We start from the raw sequence: 19543 nt of genomic DNA on the forward strand, positions 1-19543 counted from the left end.
CATAAGTGGACACTCTCACTACACATTCCCACATTGGACGCTATTATTTTGGTAAGGGTGTAGTTATCATAGCCGTCGGTCATCATGTTTGATTTATTCTTCTAGGTCCTACTTATATAGTTATATTTTACAAACGAACAACAATGGTTTGTGGTTGTAAATGTTTTTATCATATGCATTATTTTTCACTTACTTTGCCAGCACCAATGTTTTAAATTGTTTTTACATATAACTATGATAGAGTCTTACTGAGTAGTGAGGACGAAATTAATCTCACCCCTACAACAATTTGTGGTTGCTGGTACTGTGTAAGAAGACGAAACAGATGGACGATGCTGGGTGTGGCTTAGTTACCCTACACTTCAAATTGTGCTTAGTTCACACATATTAATTATATCCGCACGACATGTTTCTTTATTTTTTTTTTACACTCCCACATAACTTATTTAATGAGTTATGATTGTTAGTAAAGTACTTTACTCATAAACTCTTCGGACTTTAGACTTGAACCGGACTAAAATTTGATTTTTGTTTTAGAAGGACTTGTATTGGTTTTTAAAGAATTTCTATTAGTTTTATCGTTTTCACCTCATTTCAAATTAAACGCTTTTGCATTTAAATTATGTAATTTACGTTACTAATAAATTTTAATTTCTTGTTTGCTTTGCAGGTTCTTAGGACTTGAGTTAAGTACTTAGCTTAGTCTCTAAAAAAATGCAGCCTATAATGTGCTCAATTTGATGTGGTGCAAATCGGGGTGTTACAATAATGATTATGATTATGTATGCTTAAAGTTATGATGTCTTGTAGCTAGGTAACTAAAGTCCGTTGAGTATTTCATGCAAGTTATTATAAGACTGTAATGTAATTATGTAAAAATGCAAATTATGTTCAGGACCGGATCAACATACTTGATCGCTACTAATAAGTATTCGATGGTTGTTTAGAAAGTGGAAACATTACCTATACTAAAGCGCTATCTCCCGGTGAACAGTACCGGCCATATTGATTTACTCATTTACCCCTATTTTTTGTTTTATTACGTCAATGCCATAGTGATGTATCGAAGGATTGAGAGAGTCAGGGTCACAGGGTGTTTCTTCGCAGAGAAATTCTCTCTTCTTCGCCTCAAATTTCTAATTGGTAGGTTTTGATTACAGCCCCAAATTTATGAAGATCATCTTTCAAATTTTGCAGGTATGACAAATCAAAATGGAGGTGGGCTGACAGCAGAGGGGTCTTTATTTTGAGAGGTATTTGCTTGGTTTCTTCAAAAAAAATTATTTAAATCAGCGTAAATCTTCTTATCTTACTGACTTGGGGGTTGGGCTCTACGATTGCTTTTGTTGGTGATGAAGACCTTGCTGAGAATATTTTTGATTTGATGTATGCTTTTTTATTTTTCAGTTATATGCGATCTTATTTGATATTCCAGGCTGTATGCAAATACCTCTTCAAATTGATTTTTTTCTTTCTCTTTTCAGCAAACATGAATTTACCTTTGTTGTTGGTTACTAAATGCTCAAGTTCGTGGTTTTGAATGGAAACCCTGAAACCATAGGTTGGGTGTCTGTTGAGTCACTCAATTCTTGATTTGATTTGCATGTTATGTAATTTGATCAAGTATTAATCTGTTTTTATTTCGTTAACATATGAAGGGAATTGGAGTAATATACAGTGTATCAACATGTTTTATATTTCTCCACTTCATGTCTGGAGTCTCAGATGGGCTACTGCAAATTGACTATGACACAATATAATGTTAACTATCAGCTTAGCCTAGACATGGATTTGAAATATTTAAATTATGATGCTTTTGTGGCAGGTTGAAACTGAATATGATGAACAACCAGCAGGTGGTAAGGTGGAAGAATGGGAAGATACAATTCAAGACAGTGAAAATGTTCAAGATCAGCTGACTGTTATTGATCTTAACTATTTGAGCATAGTGGAAGAACTGGTGGATTTGAGTCCTGAAAAGCTAAAGAAGGTAGTAGTGATATTAGGTGTTTGAAGACAAGGAAGTTAATTGCTACTTATACTTATAAATGCTCAAAGTCAGTAAGGTGTTTGAAAGTTATGAGATAATTGATTCCCTTGGACCAGAGGTAGCTCATCGTTCACCAATATATTTGTCTAAATTTGTTTATGGGATTCAAAAGTTTACTGTTTGTCACCAAATGTTTTAATATTTACAGGTTATTCTTGATGATGCAAATGTTCCAGGTGAAGGGGAGCAGAAGGTTATGTCGTACATTCGTCTTCAAAGAAATCTTCTTAGGTATGATCCAAATACATGTCATTGCCGTATGGTTTTAGTATACACTAATCTCCATCCAGTACTTGGCTCACTTTAAGATTGGGTTAATTAGCTTCCTAATGTCTTAAAGTTGGAAAACTTTTAACCTTGAGATGCTTTTTCTTCTTTGCCTCTGGCAGCAAACAAATAAAGCTTTTTTTTTTTTTTTGGGAAAAGATGGCATTAATTTGTACTTCTCCGGAGCTTAGTCATGATTGTTTTGGTTTGGTTAGGGATCAGAGGGAGTAGTGGGAAGTTTGAAATGCAATTAGCTCCATTGGGTTATGGTTGTGTCCTGAATTATTTCTGAATCTTTGGTAGAATCAGAGAAGTTTTGGAACATATTCGCGAGCTCAAGAATAAAGAGGTTATGCTTCTTTCCGGGTATTTTGAGACTTTGGTGAAAGGACTGTGCAGGGCTAATAGATTTGCAGATGCTTTGGAGATTTTGGATATTATGAAGAAAAGAGATTTTGTTGATAAGAATGTTTACGGGATTATTACTTGAGAAAGAATGATGTTTCTAGAGTTGATCTGTTTTTATAGTATGAAAGAATCTGGATATTTGCCTACTGCTTCTACCTACACCAAACTGACGCAGAAGCTCTTCAATGTGACTGAGTATCAAAAAGGCTATGACCGGTATGATGTGATACTTGAAAAGGGAGTGTAATATAATGCCAGCTCCAATACTTCCATTTTTGAAATATGTATATATTCCAGTTTGGTTAAAATACTAGATTTTATAACATGTAAAATGACAAAATATTTGGCAAACATTTGTTAAAATTCAAGGCAAAAAAAAAAAAAATACAAACCCGCAGCATTGCCTGGGCGAACCTTCTAGTAATTAATTGCAATTTCTATTGTTTGCTACTGCAAAGGAATTCGTAAATGACACATATTTTTGTGGAAATGGGAAATTTAAATAATGAATGGGAGCTTCTATTCATACCTCTAAATTTGGCATTTGGACCTCCCAACTATTCCTCCAACTTACTTTTATAGATAACCAATTTGCTATCTAGACCTCCCTAATTTTCCCATAACGCCCATTATCCAATAAAATCAATAAAAACTTCTTCTTTTACGTTCTATTCATACCTCGAAAATCAGTAGTCAAACCTCTTTCAATTTTTGAAGATTTCACAATCCTATTTCACCCTTCATACAATTAAGCTGCACAAAAAAAAAAAAAATCTCCAGTTGGTAGTCAATACAGTATTTTTCATTAAATCAATTGAATATAGAAGCACGTTGGTATACTGCTATCTGAGATGTTTAGATATTACTCCCAATTCTCAAATTTTTTAATTAAACTGAGTTTTTGGATACAAAGTTTTCATCACTTAATTATGATTTACGTACAGATGCCTGTACTGAAAGTGGTCATAGTGTTCCAAAGCCGGTCCAACATAATGCTCCTTAGATTGGAGAGAGACGCATATTTACTAATTGCTTTGAGTTGGAAAAAAAGCGCAAGCAGCAATATAATAGGCAATTAATGCACAGCTTAGAATTTTGCAAATTGTCTCATCGAAACAGACTGTTTGTAAAGGTAAGAAGTCACTCTCTTTTTTTTGTCGGTGAGCTATGACCTATTAGTTATCTAGGATAACCGATATCATGGATGTCATAGTTTTAGACCTCACTGACATCATGGGAGGGGTGGGGTTAAAAAAAAATTATAATTTTTTTTTCTTCCTCTTTTGTGTCCTTATTGGTAATTTGGCATGAGTTGACAAAGTCAACTATAACTTGAAAAATGGACCTCAAATACCAATTTTGGAGGTATGAATAGAAGCTCCCATAATGAATTCCTTCGTTTTTTTTTTTTTCACAGGGAAATTTAAAATTTCCAATCTGATAATGTCAAACGAGAGAATTGGCTTTTAGGAATTATGAAATTCTCACTTTCAATTAAATTACATCATTTTTCCTTTATCCAAACACACTCAAAGTTCCCACCCCTGAACTTTTATACAAAACAAACTCTCGTTGTATTTTAATAGTCTAAAATTATTCATGTATTACACTCAATTATGAATACCAGTAAACACATAAAAGATGTCAGGTAAGATAATATAAGACCTAGTGGCGCTCTGCTAGGACTCGACGGCTTCCAACCTTCGACAAAACTTCCAAATTTTCCAAACCTTGATGGCCACGTCATCACTAGTCTTGTGGTTAATTGTGTCGTCATGCTTGCTGTGTTTGGTTTGGGTTATGGAGAGCCGCCTTGGTCTGGGGCTTTTCTTTCCTCCTCTGTCGTCGATTTAGTCTCAGTGTTTCGACTGGGGGAGAGTGATATGGCGGACGGCTTGTTTCTCGAACTCTCCGAAGAGCATCCGCTATGGCTGGATTAGACCTTGGGACGTAGCTCAATGAAGGATCCAACTGGGAATTGGCTAGTTAGGGATTTGCTGGAAGGGTTCGTTGGCTTTCAAAGGGGGTCGATCAAGGACAACGGAGGTCTGGGGTTAACTCTGCTGCGATCTGATTGGGTTGATTATGAGGTTGCGACTTGGTATGGAGATCTGACCCGGTTTGCTTTTGTTGGCGGCTGGGACGGCGTCTCACTGGGACACTGTGGTAGAGGCTTCTCGGCGGCGGTGCGAGCGTTCGGTGGCGGATACTGTGCAGCGACGACGCGGGCTCATGGTTCTGGTGGCCAAAAATTGTTGGGTGGTGGTGTTGGGGTGCCCACAGCGGTCTCCATGCTTTGGATTTTATTCTGGGTTATGGGCTGCTCGACTAGTATTTGGGTTCCAGAGTTGTTGGGCCTGAGATGGGTTCTTTTTCATGGGTGGGGCTGTTGGGCTCGTACTTAGATGTTGGGCTTCCTGTGGGCTGGATATTGGGCTGCATGGGTTTCTTGTTGGACTGAGGTTGATTGGAACTTGTCAATTTGGGCGGCTTTGATGAATGAAGACGGAGTGGATGGTGATACATCATCATCTACACCAAATGTTGTTTAATTATTTATCTTGGTCGCAAAAATCAGTTTCTTTGAGGGTTTTTTATTCTGCTTCGGAGTTTCTAGGTCTTTGTTTAAAATAATGGTGCGTGGACTTTCTAAAATGTGGGTGTACTGAGGATATCCTGGGTCTTATTCTTGTCTTCAGAATAGGTTTTAGGGTTTTCTAAGGAACGATTTTTTCTGTTGACCCCTTAGGGGTATTTCGTTTTTGTACTGCTTACTGAAACTATATCATTAGCTGACCTCTTTTGATAAAAAAAAAAAAAAAAAAAAAAAAAAAACTAGTAAACACCTTAATTACGAGGAATGCTTCGTGTTCACTCTCTTTCTATCTTTTTATCCATTCCTCTTCTTTCCGATTTCTTCTCAACCCCCTTTTAAATTTAATAAACAAAGCGGAGATGATTATCATATATGGACAGCGTGCAAGGGAAGCATGGAACAAAATATTTATAGAGGATAATATATGCTTAATTGGTTGACTTGGTCAAAAGAAATCGGGAGCTTTTCTAGATTATATGGTCAAATTAAGCTGGTAACAACAGTAAAAATGCTTCACCTGCCAATGATATTGATTCACGTCTATTGAAAGTGGTGTTATCCCTCATGCATACACACACACACACACACACACACACGGAGCCGTTCGAGAGCGGACGTCCGCAACCCAGAAAAAGTGCGGACGTCGCTCCTCCGGCCTCGATCGAGTGTCGACGGCGCGCCGCAGCTTGCCGAATGGACTCCGGGGGTCTGCGAAGCCGGTCTGTGGTCGGGTGGAGTCGCTGGCGACCGTTCTGCAACGCTGCACAGAACCTGCAGTTGCAGGTGAGGTGGCTGCCCAGAAACCGGCAACCCTGACCTCCTCCGACCTAGATCGCTGCCCAGAAGAGGTCTGGAAAGCCTCCGGCCTCCCACCGGCCTGCCCCTCGCCGCCAGCGCCGCCTGGAACCACCTGCTGCGTCGACGTCCTCACTTTAGCGAAAGTGTGGACGTCCGCCTATGATCGGGCATGTATATATATATATATATATATATATATATATATATATATATATATATATAGAGCGAGGCATCGCTTTGAAATTTCAGAGCGAGGTTAGGGTTTAGGGTCACTTTTCAGTCACATATCCACATCTCAACCGTTCAGTTTTTAGGTACTAATGTATAGATCATCTCTGCAAAATTTCAACCAAATTGATGGTCTTTAAGGTATCTAACTCACTTAAACCAATGGACGAACTGAATCTGTCCAACCTGAACCATACTAGCTTTAAGGCAGTTATCAATGCCTTAACGACCATCAATTTGGCTGAAATTTTGTAGAGATGATCTATACATTAGTACCTAGAAACTGAATGGTTGAGATGTGGATATGCAACCAAAAAGTGACCCTAAACCCTAACCTCGCTCTGAAATTTCAAAGCGATGCCTCGCTCTGGATAGGATCTATATACATATATATATATATATATATATGTATATGCATTTGTGATGTAGAAACTTATATTATGCACGTTCATATATCACAATTATATCTAGTTTTGAAAGTTGGACGTGACAATATATGTAGTGACCCGAGAGAGGGGTCCCACAGCGCCGCGACCCCGAGCCAATGAGAAACCGACATGTCACTAACGACATCTCGATAACTCATCAACCAGAAATCACAAGGCCTTTTAGGTTCAGGTTGTTGGTTTACAAAACACTTTCTTGGACAAATGTCACAAAACATTCTAGCAACTGAACATCATATTTTCGCAAGCGGAATTTAAAGTGAGCTAAAAGATTTGGGCTTACACTAGGAGCCTAATTTGGGAAATAACGAATCACGAAGTGAAAACAAGTATGAGAGACGCGCCCCAGGGTTACGGGTCTCTCGAAATTTTTGTAAACGAGTAGGAAATAAATAAATAAATAAATTAGTAAGAAAGTAAATAAGCTGGTTACTTCAAGATCCGATAAAGGACCAAAACCATTTCTTGATAAAGTCAAAGAAGAATACGCCAAGCCAGGCATGTGCCTCCTCTATATGCTCCCCGACCACATCCTCGAAACCTGCACACTGTTGTAGGGGTGAGCTTTTGTCCTCGCATGCCCAGTAGGGGCCGACCCAACCATGCTAGGTTTGAAAATAATAATATACTTGAAAATATTTACTACATAATATTGTGCACGTTTATCGAAAATACTTTTAAAAATAGGCAACCACAAACATTTATTTCTTTTATAAAGCATATGCAGTATGCTTCACACAATTTGGAGCTCCGAGATACTTACCTGCCGGCTAAACTCAAACACAACGGTGACCGACTCGGTTCGTCATCCTTCGAGAACCGGCCAACTACTCTGTAGTCCCCGTGACTACAAGTAGCGAAAGTGTCCATTTCCTGACCCTGAGTCTCCTATGACTGGTTCACTGTCTGTACTTACCTTTCCTCGACAAACATAGGAGCACGGCCCCCTCCGGAGGTTCACGGTTATCGACACCGTGGGATCCCTAGGAATCTAAGCGTCTAGGTCCCATTCACTTTCAGGTCACAAGTATAAACATACAAGGGTACAGTATCTCAACATGCAAGTCTAGCCTCGGTTTTCGCAATTAGCAATTATCAGTTCTGAAAACACATGTATCACGAGGCATCGACAAATGAACATTTGCAAGCGGCTTAATATATGTATAAGCTTATACACGCACATGAAAACCACTAACAAGATAGGAACGGCTCACCCTACCTGGAATTGGAGTGCTCGTCCACGTTCGTGTTCGTTCCCGACTTTCGATCATTTGTCCAAATCCAAGTGCACACGCTCAAATCCTTTAACAAGCACTAAATCCGATAAGTATTCAATTCATAACTCATTTGCTCAATTTCTTTGAGTCACCAATTTATTCTAAATCAATATTTAATGGTAACCATTCCCGAACAATTCACTTAACGGAATAAGCTCATTCGGGAGATGGTGATCACACTTCTTTCCATGTTAAAATTTCAGTCAACCGGTTTGACCCCTTTTTACTTAATCATTAGATAATAGCAAATAAATAGTAATTACCATTCCCAAATGATCACATTCTTACGATAACTTTGGGATACGGTAACACTAGAGTACTCTAATCTTTAACCTTATTTCATGAACACTAATCCGATATCCTAAATTAGTTCAATCAAATAAAATCCACCATTTTCATTACCCATCTCCACTCAAAATTGATGATTACTCACTTTCCTTGACATTGTTCACAACATTAACTCATTTTCAAAAATGGTCCCTTCTCATTAATCAATTTCCTTCTATGCCAAACATAGCCATTCACACACACATAACCTCATTCACACCAACTCATTCACAATCAGCCGAGTACTATAAAAGTAAGCAATTATCCATTTCCACTTATTTCTTTCGATTTCAAGCGATACAATACAAGCACAGTAAACTGAAATCCATTTCCTTCATCATGTCATTACCTTTCTCATAAGTTATAACCTTTCCAAATCCTTTCTTTGGTAGCCTCGGCTTAATGTCCTCGACCCAACAATTCAGGTGTTTTTCTCCACCACAAAACAACCTGCTCAATCAATCAATTTCAATATCCCAACAAAACTGAAATCATAAGTTCAAGGCTAGGATTTCTTACCCTAACTCAACCCTATCGAGACCAGTCTCTATGACATACTGCCTCCTGCAGTTCTTCTTGTTTCTTTATCATCCTCCTTAACCCATCGGATGACACTACCAGAAAACTCCCCTTTTTCTTCAGAATCTCATCGTTGCTTCCATGTTTCGGGCTCCAGAACGCCAACCAAGGAACTCAAGATTAATAACCCATTCCAATTTGGATTTAAAACTTAATCAATTAACCAAGAGGGCTTTTAGCTCGTCTTACCGAAGCAAGGAGAGGTCGTCGGCTGTAATACACGATAGCGTTGGGGTGCTCACGCGCCAGCGACGGCGCGTGTAGCGCGTGCGGTAGTTCTGATCGGAGTCTGAAGTCGGGATTTAGGGATTAAGGTGGTTCGTGCAGTCCTAAGCTTCTTCAAGGTGATGGCTTCGCTCAATCGTGGCCGGAGGTGATAACCCTAACTTTGCAGAAGCCAGCTCGCCGGCGAAGGTGCATACGGAGTTCTCCGGCGTAGGGTCGGAGACGAGGCTTTGGAGTGTTGAAGTTCGATTCAAACTGGAGATCGGAGAATGAAGATAGGCAGAACCTCGGGTTCCGGCGAGCTTGCATGGCGTTTTTCGGTGGTCGGAGCTTGAGGCTATGGTTCGGGTTTTGCTCTCTAGGGCTTGGTGCTTCAATTTCTGGTAGTGGTGGTGTGAATCGGCGACTGGAAATCGGAGGATTAAGGAAGGCAGTGGTGTCGCGGTTTGGAGGATCGCAGGTGGAGGCCGGAGTCAATGCATGTCGGTGATTCTTGCTAGGTTTGGATCGGAATATGGTGCTGGTTCGATTTCTGATGACGGTGTTAGGAGGTGGTGGCTGGAACCGGTGTTTTCCGGTGGTTGCAGAGGGAAGAGGAGAGAGTGTCGGGGAGAGAGAGAGAAGAGGACGCGGCTGGGAGAGGAGAAAGTATTATCTCCTTTTAGGGATTTCCACTCCTATTTATACTAGTGTGTGAGAAAAGTCGATTTTGCCCTTTCGACGAGTTACAAAACTCCTCTAACTAATTGCTTTCGGTTTTGAGCACGTAACTTTTCTTTTATTCGTTTTTCGTCGGAAACTTCCTAGGTTAATTCTTGACCTCGTGCTAGGCCCAAAACTTGAATTACTAAAAACTCAATTTGTATCCTTCCATAATAATCCCGACAATCTTTTGCTTCAACAAACCTTAGTAATTCCTTAGGCCCAATTGGAAGGACATTGGTCCAAACTTAATTCAAATAGCCCATTTGGTAGTCTCGATACCTAAAATGTCCAGAATCGATTCCTTTACTAAAATCACCTTGTGCAAAAATCTTATTTTCGAAAAATTACCTTCTATAAATTAAACAAAATTTTCGGGGGCTCACAATATAATGTACGATGTATCATGCCACCAAGTTCAATATATGATAAAAGCTTTGAAAGAGTTTTACTATCATCTATTCGATTTGTACACTAAGTTATGGAGGTAAGTTGTTCGTAAATTAGGAGTCATTGGAGAGTTTTCTAATTGTGTATGTAACTTATAGTTGAAGACGCTGTTGCAATCGGGTTCTAGAGTGCTTCACTTATTTAGTTTTAATCTGTTCATCCACCCGGGCAAAGAGGGGCAACAAGGGGTCACCTCCGTCCTTCCGCTACCATAACATGACATTCGATAAACACAGACGTACACTATATAGCCCAAGATTCTTCCATATACTATTCAACATAGATGGATCGGAAGACAATAATTAACTAGAACATCTATATGTGGCGCTAATTATTGCTTATAATTAACCACAATCTAAGGCACAGTTGATTAGGTCGTCGAGCTATATATGTGGCGCTAATAGCTTATGACACACACATATATGTGGCGCTAATAGCTTATAACCACAATCTAGGGCATAGTTGATAAGGTCGTCGAGCTCCTCATTAGAGATGATGCCATCGCCATTGGAATCTGCATGGTCTAATGCTCTCCGGGCTCTGTAAGAGCTCCAACGCGATCCGAGTTTCCGAAAGGCTGCCTTGATCTCTTCCTTGCAGAGTTTGCCGTCACCGTTCCCATCAAATCTTTTGAAAAAATCGCAGACTTGCTCCTTGCTGATACAGTGAATTGGGACCTTCTTAATGGCCTTCTGCTCGGGGCAGTAGGTCATGCCCGGTACAAAAAAAGAAGCACATCGTTCGATTTCTTGTTCAGAAAAGGGAAGATCGACATCCCTAACCATATATATGGTTCAAGTTCTAGCTAGCTCTGGAAGAAAGGCTTGTTCTGTTATCTGGGTATAGTGAGAAACTAGTTTAGAGCGCGAGATCAATTTATAGTGTGCCTGCAAGAGCTAGCTAGCTTTTTCCTGTGCATCTGCACTTTGGATTGGATTGTATATATTATTTTACGATAATGAAATTCACACTCTTTATTTTACAATTCACAGTTTCACACTCCATATTTTTTTTTTTAGTATTTCAATATCACATTTTTACAATCTACACTACTAACATACTAAAAAAAGAAACATGAAGTGTGAATTCTAAAATGGGAACTGTGAATTTCACTCTCCTTATTTTAATATATTTTCTGTGAGTCACGTACGTGATATCCAATCAAATCAAAAGTTTTTTATTGTTTTTTTTTTTTTTATAATACTGTCAACTATTTTATAGATAAGTGAAATTACATATAATGACTCATCAAGTAGATCGAGTTGTCAAAAAAAGTTTTTAATAAACATTAAAGCACATCTCTTGGTGACATTTCCCAAAGCTAAGGACCTCCAAATTTCTCGCCTAAAGGAGGAGAAATGCCGACAAAATAAAGGCAAAAGTAAAAACTAATAAAAGTAGCCCAGGTACCACATGCAGCTCCGCTATCTGTCAACGCGTCGCCACTTCTGAACCACGTCAGCGAACCAGACCCCATTTGCAGTCGACCACCTCTATCAAATCCGCGACAGAATCCGCAATCCTGCAATCCTGCATGGCTAAGCCAGCCACCCAAGTCATCTGCCTCCAATGAGCACACCCCGTCGTTGTCGCCGGCAAATAGAGAATCCAGTATGTATGTTCGATTAGAGTCGATCAATCAGACCTGATCTTAACCCACCCAAATCCAAGAACCCTCTCCTCCACCACCATAGCTCAATCACCACGAACAGAGCCTCCACGTACTCAAGCAGATCCAAACTGATTCAACACCGGGCACCCGACCCAATCAGCACCGTCCAGCTTAGGGACAACGCCACCAACACCCACAGTAGCACTGCCATCGTTTACGGAACCCATTACAAGAGAAAGAGCAAACTGCAGAGATCTGCCATAACCATCATTGATAAGCAACCGAGGAATTTGCAAGAAGCTCCTGTCTGGAGGGAGAGGTTTATCAACCCTAGCATAATGCTAGGTATATATGTCGCTATTGGAGAAGAGTTACTTTTCAAAGTTAAGCTAATGCTAATTTCATCTTTTTTTAGGACTAAATATTAGTTAGTCCAATTTTTACCTGGCAACACCTTTAATATGATTATAAAAGGACATTCACTATCGTTAATTTTTTGTTTATTTTAATATATACTTCAATTTTATAGTTAAGATGACACAAACAAAAATGCTTTTACATTTCGACCCCCCAAACTCTTAGTCCTGGTTTCGCCCCTCTATGTAAACATGCAAATTATGTTTAGGACCGGATCAATATACTTGATAAACTACCGATAAGTATTTGATGGTCGTTTAGAAAGTACAAACATAATTAAATTATTTATAGGTAATTTAAGTGCTTCTCTTGATAAATTATAGTTCATTACTGTGTTTACTAAACCATAATGGGAATGAAAATAAGAGAATTTACTCTCATTTTTCTTCAATCTTGTGTATACTACAGGAATCAAATTTTTGTGGGTTTATCGAGAAAATAACTCATTCATTTTCATTTCAGTGTTGTGTTGATGGTGACTCCCATTCATGGATGAATCAACTTTTCATTCAAAGTTCTCATTCCTCTTTCTTTTTTCTTTGGCTACAGTTCTGCCTGACAATTCTTTGCCTGGCGATCTGCTGATGGTGTTAATTATTGTTTTATATGGTTTTGAGATTTGGATGATGGAGTCTTCTGGATGGGATCTGGCTTCCCAGCTCTTGATTGCAGCTTCTGTGACGTCTGTGTCATGCAGTGGTTTAGTTTGTGGCCGGGTTGGCACAAGCTTTTTCCTCCTCCGTTAGAATTGCAATTGAGCTGGATCTGTTGTGGTGTTCCTATGTTCGGTTGATTTGGGCGTTCTCCAGGTTTCCGATTACCAATTGTGTGAAGTCTCTGTGTCACCTACAGTTTTGACGTGTAGGTGACACTTGCTGCCCTTTCCCCTTTGGAGGGTTTGCTACTTTGCTACATGGATGGGTTTTATTTGGGTTGTTTGTCTTGTTCAGTTTTTTGTTTTCTGTTAGTTTGTGTTGGCCCCGTTCTGTTATACAAAACAGACTCTCGGTGTTTTTTTATAGTCTAAAATTATTTGGGCATTTACACTCAATTATGAATACTAAAAACACCTAGGAGGAGTGATTCGTGTTCACTCTTTCTAACTTTTCATCCATTCCTCTTCTTTCGGATTCCTTCTCAACCCCCATTTTAAGTTTAATAAACAAAGCCTGCTATCATATATGGACAACGTGCCAGGGAAGCATGGAACATAATATTCACAGAGGAACGAGAGGATAATAGATGCTTAGACTTGGTCAAAAGGAATCGGGAGCTTTTCTACATTATATGGTCAAAGTAAGCTGGTAACAACAATAAAAATGCTTCATCTGCCAGATATTGATTTGAAAGGAATCTGAATTCAACTTTTGCGAGTGCGAAGCCTCTTAGAAAAACTTAAAGAAACATCAAACATTTATTAATTAGCGCATATATATATATATATATAGTTTCATGCGTACTTACCAAACTAAAGGAAGCAGCTAATATGGTACTGTGGCATCCTTCTATGCTGGAGAGGTTCAAAGTTCAAACTAGGTTTCTATATATGTATCTTCAGTAGACTAGAGTGTCAGTTAACTAATACTATATTGGATTGGTGCGAATAAGAATCCACCATGGGATTCCTGTGCTCTTTAAAAAAGCATCGATCTTAATTAATTATAGGAGCCGTGACCACTTACCTAATTTTAGCCTAAAAATTGTCCACTTACTCCACTAAGAGTTTTTTAACTCTATTTACCCAATTTAATATTTGATGACAGTTTTGCCCTTAACTCAATTAATTAATTACATGTGCATCTCCGACCTCTCTCTCTCTCTCCCCGATATGCTCTTTCTCTCTCATCCCCATTCTCCGACCTCTCTCTCTCTCTTCTCTCTCTCTCTCTCTCTCTCTCAAACCCAGGGCTTCTCCAAAAAGAGCCCATCATCATCTTCAGAACCAGAGCGTCGGCACTCCGGCTCGGCGACCTCCTCCCCTCGCTTCCCTCCCAGCGGCACCCCCACCTCAGGTGCCCAGCGCCAGATCTGAGCAGCAGGTATCGCCGAGCTGGTTGCTGAGGCGGCCTCACACTTCGGTGGGTGCCCAGAGCACCTTTTTTTTTTTTTTTGGTATACTATGAGCTTCCGGAATGGGGAAGGGAAAAAAAGAAAGAAAAAAAAGTGAACGTGTACAATTGAACATAATTGTAGTGTATTCATTTTGGTTTTGGGAGTTTATGCAATTCATTTGAGGGCAATAACATAATTATTGGAGGGCAATAATAAAATTATTGGAAGGCAATAATAAGATTATTGAGGGGCAATAAAATGTTTATTGGGGCAATAATAAAATTATTTATTTGGATAAACCTCCGAAAGCTTTCAAAATTCAAAACATCTTCATTTTTCACTAATTATTGATCCCCAATAAACTTGTTATTGGGGAGCAATAATATGTTTATTGGAGGGCAATAATATGATTATTGGGGGGCAATAATATGATTATTGGGGGTCAATAATATGATTACTGGGTATTATTGGGGGGGGGGGTAATAAATTAAATCAGACGCCGGTATCCGGTCATCTTTCCGGTAGCCGGATTCGGAATTCCCGTCACCGGTCACTGGAGTCTATCACGGGAATCCCCGGCCGGCCACTGGTCCCGGAGTCCGGCGAGGTCTCTGATGACTTCTCTCACTAAGTGACAAAGAAGGAGAGGGCAAAATTGTCCTTAAAATAAATAAAAAAGAATAAAAAAATACTTAATTGGGTATTAGAGAAATAATCTCTTAGAGTGTTTGGGTGAGTGGGTAATCTCTTAGAGTGTCTGAGTAAGTGAGTAATTTTTAAATTAAAATTGGGTAAATGATCATTTTTCCTTAATAGCCAGATTCTTAAATATATCTCCAACTCTCTAAGTCGAAGTAAATGAGCTGCAGGTGGCAGATGATGATTATCACCGTAATACTCTTTTTTTTTATTTTAGAGAAAACACCGTAATACTCTTGTAATGAGAATTTGACAGTACTAATTCAGATATGGTAGAACCAACAGGGCACGTGTTGGGTCTTCGGTCTTCCCTAGCTAAGAACAAAAGATCGACAAGGATCGATCGATCTAGTCCTCAAACTTATGTACATATATCACATCAAATATAAAGTGAACAAGCTTACAAGCACTGTGTTTAGGGTATCTAGCTTAGCCATCATCAGTTGCAAGTTTAGGTTAAAAATGAATTGTTGTGTTGGAGATCGGAGTAGAATTATTGACCCCATTTCTTTTGGGATTGTGAGGGCCCCAAATTGACCGTTATAGAATAACTAACATTGCATGATCCTGTATTAATTCTTTATTAAAAAAAATATCGGAATAGAATAAAGGCCAATCAATAGATAATTATTCTTTCATGTTATTCACGCAACATCCTGGCAGACGTGTATGCTTTGTTCTTCTTTTTGGATCAAATAAATATGCAACTGTGCATGAGATTGAGGCTATGGAGCCTAGATACTGGGACAACCATCGCCACTATTGGTAATTAATTTGGTATATATGCCATATGGATAGATTTGGATATATATATATAGAAACAGAAAGTTCTTAAAAGCTGGGCATGCCCCCAGTGGGTGGGGATCAATCACCATTTCAAATTCAATAGAATCTCCCTCTAATGAGTCTAATCATATGTACTACGGGTAGATTACTAGTGTTCATCAAGTTACTTAATGACCAGAACTTTTTGTCCGTCGAAAAATCCTAAATCCTAGCACTGCCAACGTCCAACTGTCGAAGACTAAATGTTACTCCTATAAGGTTATTTTTTCTAGCTACGTCTTTCTTAGTATTCAATTATGTCATCTTACACCTACTATTATTCAGGATGTTCTCTATGAGAATGTTTGTTATGATTCAAATGTAGCTCGGTGTTCAAGTTTAATGCCCCCCCTCCCCGATGCAAAATTTTACTTCTATTTCAATAAATGGTACCGAGCGTGGGGCTGAGTCTCTCAGCTAGGCTGGGTTCCAAACTCCTTTTAAAAAAAAAATTTATGTCATCCTACACTTTTAAATTGAATTTTATTATTTCAATATATCTACAAGAAGTTATAGAAATATAGCTAGGACGACAAGATAGGAGCGAGTGAAAGTAGCGTTTTTGCAATGTAGTGCAAGTGATATCAACAAATTATAACGTTGACAACACTAATTTATCTCTCTAAGTCATGAAACACCGAAAACTAAAGTTTCTCCCTAGCTCCAAGTAGACACTTTCAAAACCAACGGAATATGTGTTGTAGGATTGCTTTCTTAGTTACATAAATGCAGTGGCGGAACTATCTGAAGGTCTAGGAGGGTCCAGACCCCCCATGGTTCCAGGACTTCTCTTCTTAAGTACCATGTAATTGACCTTTAAAATGGTAAACAGACCAAACTCAATTGATTGGACCCCCTCCTCTCTAAGTTCTCAGGCCAGTTCACAGAGAAATTAATCACATGATCATGCATATTATTTTCTTCAATTATTTTATGATTAAAATGTAACTGATACTTTCTTTGTGCATTTCTCGTCTTCAATAAAAAAATAATTTTGTAGATGAAAAATTTTAATTATATATAAAAACTTCTTAGTTTTGCCAATTAATAATGTGATTGTCTACAGTACATTAATGTACCTATACATCAAGTAGACTTGTTCAATACAGAGATAGACTATCTCGATATAGAGGTAGACCAATTCAAGCTAGTCTACTTATTCATGGAGTCAGTCTACATTTATATCAAATCTAGTCTACTTGATGTATTAGTACATTAATGTACCGTAGAATTTTTCATTAATAATAGCACCTTGCACCAAAATTAGAAATAATAATAGGGTACCAAATTGTTACTATCTATATAGTTAAATTTACTTTTACTTCTCAACCCCCCCCCCAACTTACAAATCCTAGTTCCGCCCTTGCATAAATGGGCGACACCCGCATGGTGGTTGCATTTGGTGGTTTGGGCTCATACTCGAATCATCATCCATAACCAAAATTGTATAGGTAAACAATGTGTTCCAAAAAGGTGTCCTTAAAACACAAAGTGCATTAATTGTAAATGCGAAAGTGGCGAACACCACCTTGTGTTCTTAGGGTCACTCCTTTGGAATGGACCATCTGATAGAGGCTAAGGTCCTTATTTGATATCTCAAGCATCCATTTTGTAGACATATATAAGGGTGTGTGCTAGACTACTAGTACCAGGGGCGTAGCCACTCACAGGGCTACTTGGGCTATAGCCTAAGGGAGAATTTCCCCCAAAATGTGTCAAGTATGGGTATAGCCTAAATAAAAAAAATAAAAAAAAATACTAATGCTTCGAAGAGTTGTTGGGTTGCTGCTGTCGGTCAGTCGGTCCCGACTCTCAAACACCAACCCCGTCTCCCCGTTCAGAACTTCAGATCGGTTCTGCCTTCCACTCTTTTAGAGTTCCAGCTTCCAACCACGGAGCCACCTCCAAGGCTCCAATCACTGCGAGCCACAGAGCCACCTCCAATCTCAGAGTTTCAGTCCACTGAGCCACCTCCTACTCTCACTCTCCTCGTCTCCCCGTTCAGAACTTCAGATCAATTTTGATTCCACCTTCCAGAGTTCTAGGCTCCAGCCACTGAGCCACCCCCCTTTTCAGAGTTTCAGTCCGCCTAAGATTCGTTGATAATTGGGAATGGGTTGAATCGGTTGATGAGATTCATTGATATTATGCAGGTACACAACAAAAAATTGTGGCCTTCGCCCAAAAAAATTGGTACAATAAATTTAGCCCACCCCATTGTCGAATCCTAGCTACGCCTCTGACTAGTACTATAAGAAAATGAGATCTCACAACGTGGTCAATATTCTAGCGACACCATGGAGATAGAGTGTAGTCATCTCTCAGCCAAAAACAAAAATGTGTTCATCCAGGCGAAATCCTATGGGTACAATACAAATAAGGCCAAAGTCAAATCTTCTTCCACAAATGACAACATTCCCACTAATCTAAGTAACATGTATAGGAAATCCTCTCTCTCTCTCTCTCTCTCTCTCTCTCTCTCTCTCTCGCTCTCTCTCTCTCTCTCTCTCTCTCTCTCTATATATATATATATATATATATATATAAGGCTTGCTCTGCTAAGGAGGTCTGTTCCTTAGTTAAGAAACGGATTTTTATATTTTGACCACTTTTCGATCACATATTCACATCTTAACTGTTCAGTTTTTAGGTCATAATGTATAGATCATCTCTGCAAATTTTCAGTCAAATTGATGATCGTTAAGGCATCCAAAACTGCAATTTACAATTATGAACACAAACGGTTCAGGTTGGATAGATTCGGTTTGTTCATTGATTTAATTGAGTTTGATACCTTCACGATAATCAATTTGACTGAAAATTTGCAGAAGTGATCTATATATTAGGACCTAAAAACTGAACGGTTAAAATGTGAATATGTGATCGGAAAGTGATCAAAATATGGAAATCCGTTCCTAAGCTAAGAAACGGACCTCCTTAGCAGAGCAAGCCTATATATATATATATATATATAACATCTAGTATTTGTTATATTTCTCAATTGTTAATGCAATCGTTAAATATATATATATATATAACATCTAATATTTGCAACCACGTGGTCTGGTGTGTTGGTCGAACAGCCTAGTGTGGAACCCCCAGTTCTAGCGTTCTAATCTTAGCTCAATCCCGTGGCCTGCAGATTTGAGAGAACCTTTGGGTTCGTGCGTTTGCGGTGCAGTGGATTAGTCTGACTTTGCTTGGTTTTCGCCGCAATGTCGGTGCATGTGTCCTAGTGCTGGGATACCACTGCATGAGTGTGTGAGTTACTAACAGCTAACTACCTAATACAAAAAAAAAAACATCTAGTATTTGTTTATGAAAAGAAAACTTATGCCACTATATTAAATGATACCGAGCTTCTATATATGTACTTTTATTTGTCGTAATATCTCAGTATCCCATTCACAAGAGTATTTATATTTTCTTGTAAATTAAATGAACTTTTTGGAAATTAGAAACTATATTATATATACAGCGTATTGGTTTTCTGCTTAGGATTTCTGTCACCTGGACCCTTTGTCTATCAAAGACTTCACTTAAATCAGAAGCAGGTTGTTCTCACAAGTTGACCCAGAAAATATA

General features: G+C 38.8%; 1 protein-coding gene across 6 annotated transcripts; it reads left to right on the top strand.

The window, feature by feature from the left end:
- Positions 1-978: 978 nt before the first annotated feature.
- Positions 979-3082, top strand: LOC121050213 (putative pentatricopeptide repeat-containing protein At5g06400, mitochondrial). Of its 6 annotated transcripts, none has more exons than XM_040509679.1 (4): positions 986-1253; positions 1826-2108; positions 2199-2281; positions 2621-3082. In XM_040509679.1, the coding sequence occupies exons 2-4, from the start codon at positions 2049-2051 to the stop codon at positions 2805-2807; spliced, it is 330 nt and encodes a 109-aa protein (XP_040365613.1). In that variant the 5' UTR covers positions 986-1253; positions 1826-2048; the 3' UTR covers positions 2808-3082. The 6 variants fall into 6 exon arrangements, 2 of the variants coding, with proteins under 2 accessions (XP_040365613.1, XP_040365614.1); XM_040509680.1 differs by having other exon boundaries at positions 2627-3082; XR_005802375.1 differs by having other exon boundaries at positions 988-1253; positions 2533-3082.
- The last annotated feature ends 16461 nt before the right edge of the window (positions 3083-19543 follow it).

This window comes from Rosa chinensis, chromosome 6 (genome assembly GCF_002994745.2).
Source record: "Rosa chinensis cultivar Old Blush chromosome 6, RchiOBHm-V2, whole genome shotgun sequence".
Taxonomy (NCBI): Eukaryota; Viridiplantae; Streptophyta; class Magnoliopsida; order Rosales; family Rosaceae; genus Rosa; species Rosa chinensis.